The 13,770-nt window shown below is 44.1% G+C and overlaps 1 protein-coding gene across 2 annotated transcripts in view; it reads right to left on the bottom strand.

Annotated features, from left to right (window-relative positions):
• The window catches only part of htr2cl1 (5-hydroxytryptamine (serotonin) receptor 2C, G protein-coupled-like 1), a 120,959-nt gene that overhangs the window by 27,209 nt on the left and 79,980 nt on the right, over positions 1-13,770 (bottom strand). The window contains exons 3-4 of one of the 2 annotated variants that reach the window (XM_076724927.1): positions 6,431-6,597; positions 848-1,857 (exon numbers count right to left, since the gene is read on the bottom strand). In XM_076724927.1, coding sequence (XP_076581042.1) covers positions 848-1,262 — 415 coding nt within the window. In that variant the 5' untranslated portion in view covers positions 1,263-1,857; positions 6,431-6,597. Of the gene's footprint in view, positions 1-847; positions 1,858-4,606; positions 5,853-6,430; positions 6,598-13,770 lie in introns of those variants that run through there. The other variant, XM_076724928.1, reaches the window with a different exon arrangement.

Genomic DNA, 13,770 nt, shown 5'->3' with positions numbered 1-13,770 from the left:
AACCACAAACCAATAGTTTAAAACCTACACTGATGACTGATGACACTACGTTTGGCTCAGACAAACCCTCAGACTTTGGTGATCCCCTGGTTTTTCCTCTAGTGCCACCAGCAAGTCAACAATCTATGTCTCTTAAAGTGCTGGATGGTTGCCATGAAAGTGACGTTCATGCCTCCCTCAGGAAGAACTGTAATACTTTGGGGAGGATCTGATGATGTTTTGAAACAAAATACCTGCAGAACTAATGAGATTCCCATCAGTCACAGCTGTACTTTGAGCTCAGTGCTAATTAGCAAATGTTAGCATGCTAATATGATTCGCTGGGAAGGAGAACACGATAAACATTACCTGCTGAGCGTCATCATGTTAACGGTGTCATTGCGAGCCCGTTAGCACGACCGTGTTCAAGCGCAGCCTCGCAGAGCCGCGAGCATGGCCGCACTGTTGAAAGTAATTTCGTGTTGATGTGAACACACTGAATTTAATTTGCTTCCATTGTGTTGGAGCGGAGGCAGAAATCTCAGAGGCAGATACCACAAAAGCTAAAGAATGAAAATCAATAAAAGTATCTGCACAGCTAGATAGCACGACGGGTGAAGTGAGAAAATACTTTTGATTTGGATGAACCGACCCAAAAAGTATTTAGTTATGAAACTACATTTGCTGAAGATGTATTCTACAGCATCTTTTGTTCTCTGAGGAGTATCTTCCTGCTATTGTAAGATGTTTCTGTAATTTTGTTCTCTATGGGGGGAAAATCGTGTTTGTTGCTTGCTGCATGTGTGTTAGTCTCCTACCTTACATGTCAACAAAAGCAAAGAGTTGCTTTCTGAGTTGCAACACTCACCATAGAGGATGTTGATGAGGGAGATCGGCATGACCAGGATGCCCACGAGCATGTCCGCCACCGCCAGTGACCTCAGGAAGAAGTTGGTGGCGTTTTGGAGCTTCTTCTCCAGCGACACTGCCAGGATCACTAGGATGTTGCCACCGATTGTCAGTGCGATGATGACGAGTATGAGCAGCGCCGGCCAGTTTTTCTCTTTCATCACCGCTCTGGTGACGGACTCCTGGGTAAAATTGTCCAGCCCGGCACTCATGGCTGCCGCAGCTCCACCGCTGCCTCCAAGGCCAAGCCCCCATGGCAGGGTTTGGTTGAGGTCCAGGGGGTTGTTGCTTGGCCAAGCCATCCGACCTCCAACCTCCAGGGAAGAAGTGGTGGTGCTGAACCCGCCAAGAAGAGCCCTCGCTGGGTCGCCCATCCCAAAGAGAGACCCTTACCCTATTGGAGGCTCAAAGGGGAGTTTTAATTCACCTTCTTCTTCACCAGCAGAGCGAAGAAGAAGGTGGAGAGAGAGATAAGGGGGAAAGGGAAAAACAGGGAGGAAGCAACTTTGGGCATGGGGCGTGACAGGGAAGAGGGGATTGGGTGGAACTAGCTACAAGTGTTCTTGATTATATTCCAGTAAAGTCTTGCTAGCTGCAAACAGCCTCAAATTGTTCCCTGGAGTTCGGATCTCTCATTTCTTGCCAATAAGTCATTGGCAACGAGTTCTCAAGGTGTACGCTGAGCCAATATGTCCTGTGCTGCTTTGTGGCGTTCAGTCACATCCACGTCTTGGTGGAGCTGGGAGTTTAAGAGTTTCTGATTGAGAGCTGAAAACTGGTTTAAACATATCCATGGCTGCTGCTTGCTGACTGCTCCCGCTGCCAGATCGTTGCTAGCTGGTTTTCCAGTGAGTATCAGTCAGTTCTAGCAGCTGCATTCAACAGACGACCACCTGCCGTCGTCAGACGTATCCAAGCTGTTGCAAGAGGCTTTTCTTCTTTCAAGTCAGAGTTGACGATCAGGCTGATCTGTAGAAGGAGTCAAATTAAAAAAAAGGATCATTTCTTTTGAACTTCCTGCGCACAACTTGCATTCAACCAGTCATTAATCATCAGTTTAATCAATCAAACCTTCCTCTCTTGCATCGTCCTCACAGTCTTAACATCAATGCATGCATTGATCTTTCCAACCTTCCATTTAACCCTCTGGATCCCTGTTCAGTTTCCAAGCTGCCTTTTGTGCATGTCTAAATCTTCCCCTCCACCTTTCCTGCATTTCTTCCTCCATCGCCACCAATCCGTCAACACAGCCGCTCACTTCTTCTTCTTCTCTCCTTCTTTGTTACTCTCTTCCTCTCAGCGATTCTTCCTTTACTGGACTGATTAACGGCATTGTCCGCGCTCCCAGTAAAAGTGTGGGAGAGAGAATGACTACCAGTGTCAAACACTGCGCTCATTCAAGATAAACTAAAGGAGATAAAGTGAAACAGCAGCTTTGATGTTTACACCTCACATCACAGTGTGTGTGCAAAGCCACTGGCTGTCCTCTCTATTTACCTTTACCACTCAGCTGGCTCAGTGATTTAGCACCTCATAGAAGTTTTCAAGGATACGTGGTCAGATTGCACTGTGTGTGTGTGTGTGTGTGTGTGTGTGTGTGTGCGTGTGTGTGTGTGTGTGTGTGTGTGTGTGCATGTATGTCTTTGCATGGAATAAACAGCTGGACAGCATGAAAGACAGTGAAAAACTGAGATTTTTCAGAATCTGTGGGCGCATGTTTAAGAATGAAAAATGAATGGGTGTGTGCGCTTCCTTCTTTGTGTGTGTGTGCGTGTGTGTGTGTGTGTGTGTGTGTTGGAGATAAAACGCCAGCACATCTTCAGACGGACTCAGGCCTCCAGCTGAGTTTAGTGGGCGGCGAGCCTTCGATACTATCAAGCCGAGTACACCAGGCACTCTGAATGTGTGTGAGCTTCGTTCTCTCATTGCTATAAGCAGAGTAATAAAATCCCTGCTTTGCATTTTTGTCAGCCTGTGTGGGCACGTTAACGTTTGTATTGTTTAATGTGAATTTATTACATCTCATTGTGTGTTGGAGTGCATTCGTTCGCCTCTGTTGTGCTTTCGTTTGGGTGTGCATAAATTAAACGTCTAGGTGTGATTGTGTGCAAACACAATGCTTAATTCAGATGATGGATGTGCGTGTGGGCAGATTCATTGTGTTATCCACAACAAATCCTCATACCTAAATGACAAAATAATAACAATTATAACAGCAAATACACTGCATTTAAAATCCTAAAAGTACAGTATTACCATCAAAATATACTTAAAGTAAAAAAAAAGTACAACATGATGTAGAGTCGTCCATGTAGTTAAAAGTGTTGGTTCCAAAGGGGAGGAAAGAAGCATAAAATGGAAATACTCAAGTAAAGTACCTGAAAATGGTACTGAAACACAGTATTTGAGAACTCACATTACCCCACCGCCCACATGACCTGTGTAAAAGTGATTCATATGACTGTCTCTGAGCCTCTGTGGTTGCAGGAATAATTAGATATAATTAAAGGAACGCACTTTCTTGCCGAGAGCGAGATGAGACGATCGCAGCCACCCTTGGGTCTAAACTACAGTTTATCCATCCACGCAGTACACGGCCGCTGAGCCCAGCTACTCCAAACATATAGTAAAGATATATAAAGATATAGTTCCAGTGCACTTTGTGTGCATCTGCACTTCATACTGTTGAGTGACGGATGGGCGACTCCCTCCGCATTGACGTGGATTGATAAAACAACAGCGGCTCTCTGCCATCTGCTCGTTTATTAACGTGTTAACGACGTCAGTGCGACAGCTGTCTTCTTCTCTGCCTTTTTACAGGTGTACGGCGGCAGAAAATCCAGTGTTCAATCTTCAAGTTACACCAATCAAACAGAGTTAAGTGTCCGATATTAATCATTGGTATTCAAAATCTCCTCACAGTGTTTTTTAAAAAAGCTAAAACTGTGTCTCGTCACGTTAGCCTTTAACTAGCTTTTGTGCTTTGCCTCGCACTTCTGCACTGCTGCACGTCTTTAAAAATGTTGTATATTACTTGATTTTATGCGCTCTCTGATTTCTGATGTTAGACAACAAATAATGACATTTTTATCTTTCTTACTGCTCCACGGTTTCCTTCTCTAGATGCCATTTTGAGTTTATGCTTGCACCTTTTGCATGTGGTTTCTTTGTTGAAAAGCACTTTGAGCCGCTTTTCTTGCATAATAGCTGCTAAACAAACAAAGCTAATTACTATTATTATCATTATTATGTCATTACCCAATTAAAGGAGGCTGCAAACCACGTTCTATCAAGATTTATTGATCATTTGTCGTGGGCTTTGTGCAACATAAAATCGATAAAACAGCAGAGCAGTGAGGTCAAAACTAAAGCTTTTAATGTGATTGCATGAATCTAAATAATGGTAAACAACATTATAATGAGGTCTGGGTTGGAGATCAGTGAACCTGCACTTTAAAAATGAAAATGAAAGAACAACAGATGATGAGAAATGGTGTGTGACGGACAGGCTGCTTCCTATCCATCGCCTCGTATCAATACAGTTCACTGGAAACTAAACAGCACTGCAGGCGAGTCATTAAACTGGTCTGATGGAGCAGCCATACATCACCAAGAAGAGGAGAGAGAGAGAGAGGAGGAAGACGAGGGAGGTTAGATGAAGAAAGGACTGGAGAGACAGAGGAGAAGTGATTGAGAGTCAGCCAGGATTTAGCCGAACCTTGGACTCCACAGGACGGCAACTTGCTATTCAAAGCATCCTTTTCTTTTGAGTCATGGCCTCAAACCTGGCATGAAAACACACAGTTCATTAGTTTCAAACCAGACATTAGACAGGCCCCGCCGAGCGAGCGCATGTCTCAGCTAACCTATCGCATCATCTGTAGATTATAATTGGTGTTGTGGCTGCACAACGCTCTGCAGCCCACTCCTCAGACAGAGTCACGCCGGCCCGGCTGGAGACTCACAAAGGATCTCGCCGCGGAGGCCCGGTTGAGGCGCAGATGTCGCCGCCGTCGCGTTCGCTTTTCACCGCGGGGACAAATTGCTGCTGCACTTGTGTTTGTTTAAGCCATTTCTGCTCCGCGAGATAAAACAGCAGAGGGTGGCGGCGAAATGGGATGGAAGGATTTTCTTCTTATTAAACTGCCCTATAAAGGCAAACAGCACTAACTGCTTTTATTTGTGTGGTTTGAAGCTTAGCGTTCAAGGGTTTATATTTCATATCCGCAAACACCACCTGTTATACATGTTGGTACATTATTAAATACCAACTTCTGTGACAACAGTGTTTTATAATGGGACAAAGGATGAGCTTTGTCTCAGTTTCACTGCTCAGACATGTGCTTCATTTGCTTTACAAGACAAAATCAGCTGCAGACAGTAGCTCCTGCTGGGGTTTTTAATCATATCCCATCACTTCTTGGACTTTACATCACTCATTTGTGTTTTATCGTTAAGATGTAAAACCCCCGATTCCAAGGACAGGAGCAACAAAAGTGTGTAACATTAGTGTAAAGAGTGCAAACACAAAACACAACGAAAAGTTAAATATTAAATATGAAGACTTGGAAAGGGAAACCTGATGTGAAGGGAGGGACCAATACAAGCAGCAAGCAAAGGTCACATGACTGACTGAGCTACCACTAGTGCTAGTGGGCTAATGTGTTAGCATTTTACTGTTAGATATCTACAATGCCAAAGGCCGTGTGAGCTAACACTCCAACATCTAACAGGTCACAATGACCACATTTCTAATGGAGTCATTTCAGTAAGAAGTGATTACTGTGACTGATGTTTGTTGTTCTTTTTAGCATTATGCACAGAAAAGGCAAAGTAAAGTCTGCACTGAAGGGTTCTACAAACATGTTTTTCACAATCTGATTAACCAGAAGTTATGCTTGCATGAAAACATCATATTTTGGAGGGACATTGGACGTTGTGCACTTGTCCACTCATTACCTTCACAGCATTAGCCTAGCTACCAAAAACGAGCCTCTCTGTGCCTTCCATCTGTCAGGTGAGCTTCATCGTGCAGGTAGCGGTTCCTTGAGAATTTAAGCCAAGAGAACCATGAAATCCTCTGGTTTTCATTTCATTATCTGCTCAACTAGCGCTCTGCCCATTTTCATTCCAAACAAACCGCCAAACCCGCGTGAAGTGTGAAATGCATCACTTCAGGAGCCGACACACAAGAGCAACTTAAAACAGAACGAGCTGATTGCACTGACCGTGTGCTGAGTCACCGCCGTGGTCGCAGCAGCAAATCTTCTCCAGACGCAAACTTTAAAGCTAAGGCGACAAAGACTTCGCAGAAAGTGCTGTGCAGCGTTGCAAGTGCAGCTTTGAAGCTGGAAATATGGAGAAGGTCGAGCACCTGTACAACATGTGTGTGTTTTACAGAGTGATGAAGAAAGAGATGCGACAGAAATGAGAGGAAGCGAGCTGCAGCTGGAGAAAAGTTGAGGCAGCGAGAGGAAACAGACTATAAAGAGAGCGAGCGAGAGACGCCGTCATCCCAGTATCAGTAAATCTGGTCACTTACTTCTCCTCGCCTCCCGATCGATGTGCCTGACCTTTGCCGCTGCTTTCCATTACCGCCGGCGGTGACCCTTTCCGACGTTACCTCTCCCTTTCTCTCTCGCTGTATCAATCCCTCTGTCATCTGTCACTCCACACCTCCGGAGCGAGGGATCAGCATCACCCATCTGCCTGCAGAGGAAGAGGGAGGGAGAGGGAGGGAAAAAAAAGAGAGGAGACTTTGACTTTTGATGCCGTTTTGTGAAGCCTTTCAGATCAAAACTGAGGTTAAAAGTGACTGAAAACCTCCTGAAACCACAGTGGCTCCTACACACACCCACACACCGGCAACAACAACACCGACACAAGTGAATCCACCATTAATCCTCAGTTTCTCTCATCCAACGCGAGCACGCCGACACTGAACAGACACCCTTTACTCCATATGGTTATATTAGACGATGCTTAAATTAACTCTGTTTGGAGCAACAAGAAAAACTGGGAGATGACAAACTGAGCTCATGTGTAACAACAAAAATCTGATATAATTTCTTGGATTATCACAAATTTTATCCCTCATGCTGTGTGGTATGTTAGCCTGTGCACAAATTTCATATTTTTCTGACCTCAAATTACAATTTCCATGAAATAAAACCCCAATTTTTAAACTATTTCTGGTTGCCATTTTTTCTGCATTAGCATTCGTTGTATTTACATTCACCTTTTCAGTGCAGTAGTTCTCCCAGTGCCTACAATCCTAAAGGACTGCGACTTTAAAGACCCTCAAGGTCGCATGAGCAATCAATTAGAATGAATTAATGCTGAGTTAATTGAGGTTTGTCACATTTTTCTCTTTAATCGCGACCAAATTACTCACTTCTTTTCAGTTAATGTCCTGAAAGTGATCAGGAAGTTGTTATGAAATGAGTGTAAAGTCTAACTAATTAGTAAAAAATAAAAAATGGCCTGACTTCGGGAATCTAAGCTCATATATTTTATATTAAAGTTCAGGGTAACAGTCAGTCGTTTGACTGAGAAATTTGTTTCTACGCTTACAGAAAATAACAGACAGCAGAAAAGCAACACGAGGTGAGATGACTGATAGAAGAAGTGTAGTAATTTGACATAAAAGTCGGCGCTGAGGTTGATTTTTTTACATTTATCTGCAGCACTTTCATCTCTAAACCTGCTGCATGATTCTGTTTATACAAACATAAAGAGAACATGCTGCCACGAGGGATTTCAGAGCAACGTTGCTGCCGACATTAAAAAGCCCCAGAAGGTGATGTTTGTGTACAAAAGTACCCTGGTGTGTGACACTATCTGATGCAGGTCTTGCATTAAAACCACGCTTTGTGCCTCGGCGGCAAGCGGGCCACTAAGCCATGAGGCCACCTAATGGAGTGCACAGATGGAGCGGCGTACGGGGACGAGGGGGGTGGGCTGGGTGGGGTTTGATGGGAGGACGATGGAGGAAAACGGCTGAAAAGACAATTAAAAAAATCCCAAACTCACAGGTACAATATAATTTAAAGAATGTAAAATCAATATCAAATGTCTTTAAAGTACTGAGAGGACAAAATAACAGGTACACTTACAGTAATTAGACTTTAAAACAGCAAACTCTGACTCCACAGATCCAGAAATGCAGTATTTAGACAATAAAAATGCATTAATTCCATCAGCTCATCCCAGTATATTACCCCTCTAGCTCCAAATATTACAGTAGAGACAAACAAGAAAATTAAGTAGGATCATTAGTAGCAGTAATATAATCAAGAACACCAGCAAGAAAATATTGTTAATTCTGCAGGATTGTCTTCTTGGATTCCATTATACTGCGTACAAGTATTCAGAGGCCTGTAAGCCTCATATTACTGCAAGTAAAGTTGATTGCATGCAGTTTAATTGGATGATTTGTGTATTCACGATGGCCCGTAAAGACGGGCGGCTGTTGCAAATGATTTACAGTCTCAGACTCTCATGTTTCAGCTTGGATGCAGATATTCTTCAGGTAATTCAGTCTCCCTGAACCTCAGTTATTAATAAAGAAAAGATGGAAAAAGATGTTGAATAAAACTTCAGGTTGAGCAGAGAGACGCTCAGATGAGAGTAAGTGAGTTAATGAGCGGAGGGATTGTGAGCGGGGAACAAAACAAGCAAGTCTCGGAGCTGCAGTGTCATAAGTTTTCATTAGAGCGCAGAGGGAAGCTCAACCTCTTCTGCTTATGATGTGAGAAAACGAGAGATTTGATTTGTGCAACTAGATTATCAACAAACAAATATGTTTAGTGGATCAAACTGGAATAAACAAAAAGAGGCGCGAACAGTGAGAGAGGCTGTAAAAGAGAGCTTATTATGACCGTGCAGCTTGTAGCTTTAGCTGCTAAAGACTAGCTGAGATATGTGTGGATTTACGGGCAAATTGGCTCAGAAAAATAAAGAAAACCACGAACATCTTATGTGGAAAGCAGCACTGAAACGCAGTGACGTGCCAGAGTTATTAATCCCGGCCTGTTGAATATGTTCACATTAAGGCAGTGGATGGAAAACAAGGCGGAAATTTCAGAAAACTTGTGCAACAGTTTCATGAAAAAACACAGGAAGCGCAAAGATGTGCGAGGGGAGAGTGAGACAGGAAGAGAGTGAGACAGAGAGAGAGTGAGACAGGAAGAGAGTGAGACAGGGAGAGAGTGAGACACACCGGGAGACGTACAGAGAGAGAGACAGAAGGATGAATGTGTTTAAAGAGTCAAAGTGGCAAAGTTTGTTCTCTGCTGGATGATGTAAAGGCCATTAACAAATAACAGCACTGCTAATGTGATACCACATAATCCCTCCATCTGTGTGTGTGTGTGTGTGTGTGTGTGTGTGTGTGTGTGTCGGAGACAAAGAGGGGGATGGGTGAGTCAAATATACTGAGTGTGTCAACTGCTGTGAAGGACTGTAAGAAAGAAGGATGCAAAAGATTAAAAAAAAAAATAATGTGCAGCTCTGGATGTGTGTGTGTGTGTATTATGGCTGTTTCTGTGTGTGTGTGTGTGTGTGTGTGCGTGTGTGTGTGTGTGTGTGTGTGTGTGTGTGTGTGTGCGCGCGCTGATGCGTCGCAGCATTTACAATGCAGCGTGTGAAATTGGACAGGCAGATAACAGATCGCAGCGTGTTCGCTCTGAGACACGACGGAGGACAGAACAGAGCGTCCTTTAAGTCGGCAGAGAGGCTGAAGATTATACGCACTGAGCCACACAGGAAGCCAGAGAGGAAGAGGAGGAGACGAGCCTTCGGGCGCCGCGGAGAGAAAGACAGACAGAGAGAAAGGGGAAAGAGAAAGAGCCAGAGTGTGGGACTCAGATTCAAAGGACGCGGACGATATCGGCGAAGCTAGAGAGACGGCGAGATGAATGGAAGCGAGGGAACGACAGCAGCGGGAGTGAAAGAAGAAGAATATCCATGGATCACAGCGACGGAGTTTCACTGCCTTTATATTCAAAAGAATAAGAAGTGAGGACACAGGCAGAGACGGTGAGACCTCAGGAAGAAAGTTTAAGGACGCAGGGCCGAGAAGTGAATGATTAACGGGAGAATAAACGAAGCAGAGCCACATCAGGCCGGGTCCCCTTTAGCATCTGAGCGAGACCGATCATGGATGAAGCTGAAAGTCTCATAAAGACACTAAAGGCTACTGCGTGCAACTTGGCTAAACACTGGTTTTTAATTCTGTAGGCACGTCAGATGCTTTACATTCCATTGGTTTCAGCTTAGTAGCTACAGGCTAATGGCTACTCTTGCTATCAGTCTAATACTGACCCTGAATCCAAAGGTAAACGGATCTGAATGCTAAAGTCTGGTCATTGTCAGCTGTTTTTTAAGGCGCTAATTAGCCTACGTTAGCATGCTGACGTGATAAGCTAAGACTGCGGACCGAGCAAACACTGGCTGCTGAACATCAGTTTGCATTGCCTTTGCGAGCATGTTAGCGCGCTGACGTTAGCATTTAGTTCAAAGCACCTCTGTGCCCAATTACAAGGTCACCGAGCTGCTAGAGCATGGCTGTGGACTTAGTGTATTGATGGATTGATTTCATTTATTGATGGATCACCGGACACAGAAGAAGAATCTATAGGAAAACACTTATTTCCAAAAGGGTCCCAAGATGGCAAAAGACGACACAAGGGAGCACAGTGACTGCTGGAAATAGTCCCTCACACGCTGCTGCTTTATGATAAAACGCACTTGATGTGACAGACAGCAGCCGAAGGTGCCAAACCCATCGAAACAGAAGCTGTCAGCAGAGGTTCAAAGCTCACTGTTGATCCTGGAGGCAGCAGCAGCCGAGGTCAGTTTAGTAGCTGGAGCTTTCGATCGTATCGCACGACGTCACCCGGCTGTTGGGGAATCAGGGACGTTTCAATTAACTTCCTTTCCCGAGCGCTTTAAGTGCTTTGAGTGCAGCTTCTTCATTGAAAGGCAGAGCTCAGATGAGATTTATTTTCTCTACTGCTGTCACCAAAGTCAAGAACGAACTCTGACCCTCAGAGTTTGAGCCGGCATTGACGAGAAGTTCGTGAAACGCTCAGAGAAAATGGAAATCTGAACGCCTGCAATGTTAAAACAACATGATCAAACACCAGAACATGCACTGAATGCACCGGTGGGAAGTAACTAAGCACATATACTTGAGTAAATTGAGGCATTTTTACTGAAGTATTGCTATTTTAATATATCTTGTACTTCTACTCCACTATATTTCAGACGCAAATACTGTACTTTTTACTTCATTTTATTTACTTTACACTAACAGTTACCTCTCAGATTACGACTTTACTCACAAAACGGGGACTTCGTGGACCAGTTCATGAAGTATTAGTATCATAAATAATCAAAATTTAAGTACTGCTACCTCTTTAATAATTGTCCACCAATATAACACTGACAGTGGCCAGAGTACTTTCACTTTTGTACTTTTACTTCAGTAGAAATTTTGAATGCAAGACATTTACTTGTGATATTGCGCAGTGGAGTATTTGAAAGGTGTATTACTGCAAAGTTTACTTGAGGATTACTACTTCGAGCACTGCAAAATGGGCCTTGTGAGCAAACTATCTGGGTTAACTTTAAATAACAGCAAGCAGCAGGATTTAAATGACACCGAGTATACCTTAAAACGCAGTAACAGCAGTAATAATACCACTACAATTAGACACAGGCTGCAAATTGCCTCAATTGTGGTCCTGCAGGTAATTTGACATATTGATGTTTAATTAGTGCCTTAAAGTTCATACAGCTGGAGTCTCACTGCGCAATTTGTATTCTTAACCCCACAGGGAGCACATGGACGGAGGGGGAGGGGAGGTGAACAAGGAGGTGAACGGAGGGATTGAGGAGGGATGGGAAAACGTCACTCGGAGTCGATAAGCGAGTTAATGAAAATTGAGCATTTTTCATTGCTGTCAGCGCTACTTCAAGGAAAAAACGGAGCTGCGCACTCGCAAACAGGACCACTCGACCACGCGTGGCGCACACACACACACACACACAGCAGGAGAAACTCATTATGCTTCCTGAAAGGCTTCTTGGCTGTTCATCAGAAACAGACCCCCCCCCCCCCCCCCCCCCATACATTAAGCAGCCGGTATCACTCACACACATACTATAAAGAGTGAATGAAACACAAAGGGAAGAGGTTTGAAGTGAACATGAAGCAGCGATCCTGGAGGCGCCCTCCGGTCCGAAGAGATTAATTAAAGCACAAATGGAAAGAGACAGAAGACAGATTACAGCTGAACTTTAGAAATGTCAGGAAAGAATCGGGACAGCCTCCCTGAGCTGGAGACTTCCCAAACAATAAAGAAAAGGTAAATTCCACCGATCTGTTATCATAGCTGCGGCGCTCCTCGCTTAAAGGTTAGCTAACGCTCGTGTTATTTATGAGAGGGGAATGATGCACTCTGCAATGTGGTGATCTCCGACCCGACGGCGATGCAACAAGTGGGAAATATGCACGCGGCGGAAACTTCTGGAGCTCGTTTCAGGAGGAATTTCACGTCTTTACAGCCGTTATACAATTAGTCGGATCCATTTGTGGAGCCGACGGCTGCGAGCCATCGTCATAATTTATTTAACAGCTGCGCTTCCATCTACATTTATCATATAATTTATTCATTGACCAAAACAAGTTCTGCTTCGAGTGAATGTAAACGCTGTGTTCGCGGCGTTTCGGGGGAAACTGGGGCCGAGTTTTGCCGCCCAGCTTTTCCAATTTGGTGTGTTATAATTAAGGGAAGAAACGCGGAGTGTAATCCGAGGAAACTGGATTAATTACTGCACCGAATGCTTTATGATAATAAGAGAGAGACGGACGGAGACGGAGGAGGAAAAGTCCCGAGCTTCACCTGCTTCCTTTCGGCTCTTTGCTCCGTTAAGTTGTGTGTTTAAGTGTTTGTTACTTTCCTTGTAGTATTTGTACACATTTCCGTTCCATGTTAAGCGTACGCGACAAGCTGCTGTATGAACCTGCCTGGACGTTTCTGTGCAAACACAATCAGACGCACAAACACTCGACACGATCTTCATCTGTCACGTGGTGAGGCTCTTTGTGCTGCTGCTAATGTGTTTTACAAACATAATTGAAAAGGCTCTGTTGGGATCAACTACACTGGATCACGACAATAAACAGAGTATTTGTACGTGGTGCTGAGGTTGTGGATAATGGACGAAGTGCTGCTGGTAATGTTATTGATTTTCTCGTTGTTTCTCGTAATACTTCATCAGTGGTACTGCCTGATGGTTTCCAGCACGCCCAGTACAGTAAACTCACTGGGACACTTGATATTTCTTCCGTCTTTTTTAGTGATTTCTCTGCACTTTCTGGCTTTGCTGCGTGAGAAACCTTTTCTTTTAGAATTGCAGCTCACACCGAACGGCCTTGTTTTCCAAATATCATGAGCGGTTTGGCATCTTTGTCCAACAACAGAGATGCAGTAGCAAAATGGTGGCTGTTGTTAGTTGTAGTCATCATCAAATACGTCAAATATCTGCTCCACCCAGTGAGTCACTACTGTTGAGTTTATTTTATCATAGGGGCATAAAAATAAATGAATTTTCGTCATTTTAGTCTCTCCTGATTGAAACGCCGTCTTAATATTTTAGATCTGGCTTTGCGTCTGTACGCCGCTGTTTCCCTCTGTACCTTCTCCTCTGTCTCTCGCTGTGTTTGCCAATAAAACAACAGCCGATACCGACTTTTATTTTCGCTTTGATTAAAAGTTATGACACGCCGGCGTTGGAGAGGGAGAGGGAGGAGGCTCCTCCAAACAACTCCTCTGTGTATTTGAGTGTGCGCACGAACCTCTTTCTAATCCACGT

The sequence above is a fragment of the Chaetodon auriga genome, chromosome 24 (genome assembly GCF_051107435.1).
Source record: "Chaetodon auriga isolate fChaAug3 chromosome 24, fChaAug3.hap1, whole genome shotgun sequence".
Lineage (NCBI taxonomy): Eukaryota > Metazoa > Chordata > Actinopteri > Chaetodontiformes > Chaetodontidae > Chaetodon > Chaetodon auriga.
Note: the sequence above shows the minus strand (reverse complement) of the source record. Positions and strands in the feature narration are given on the sequence as shown.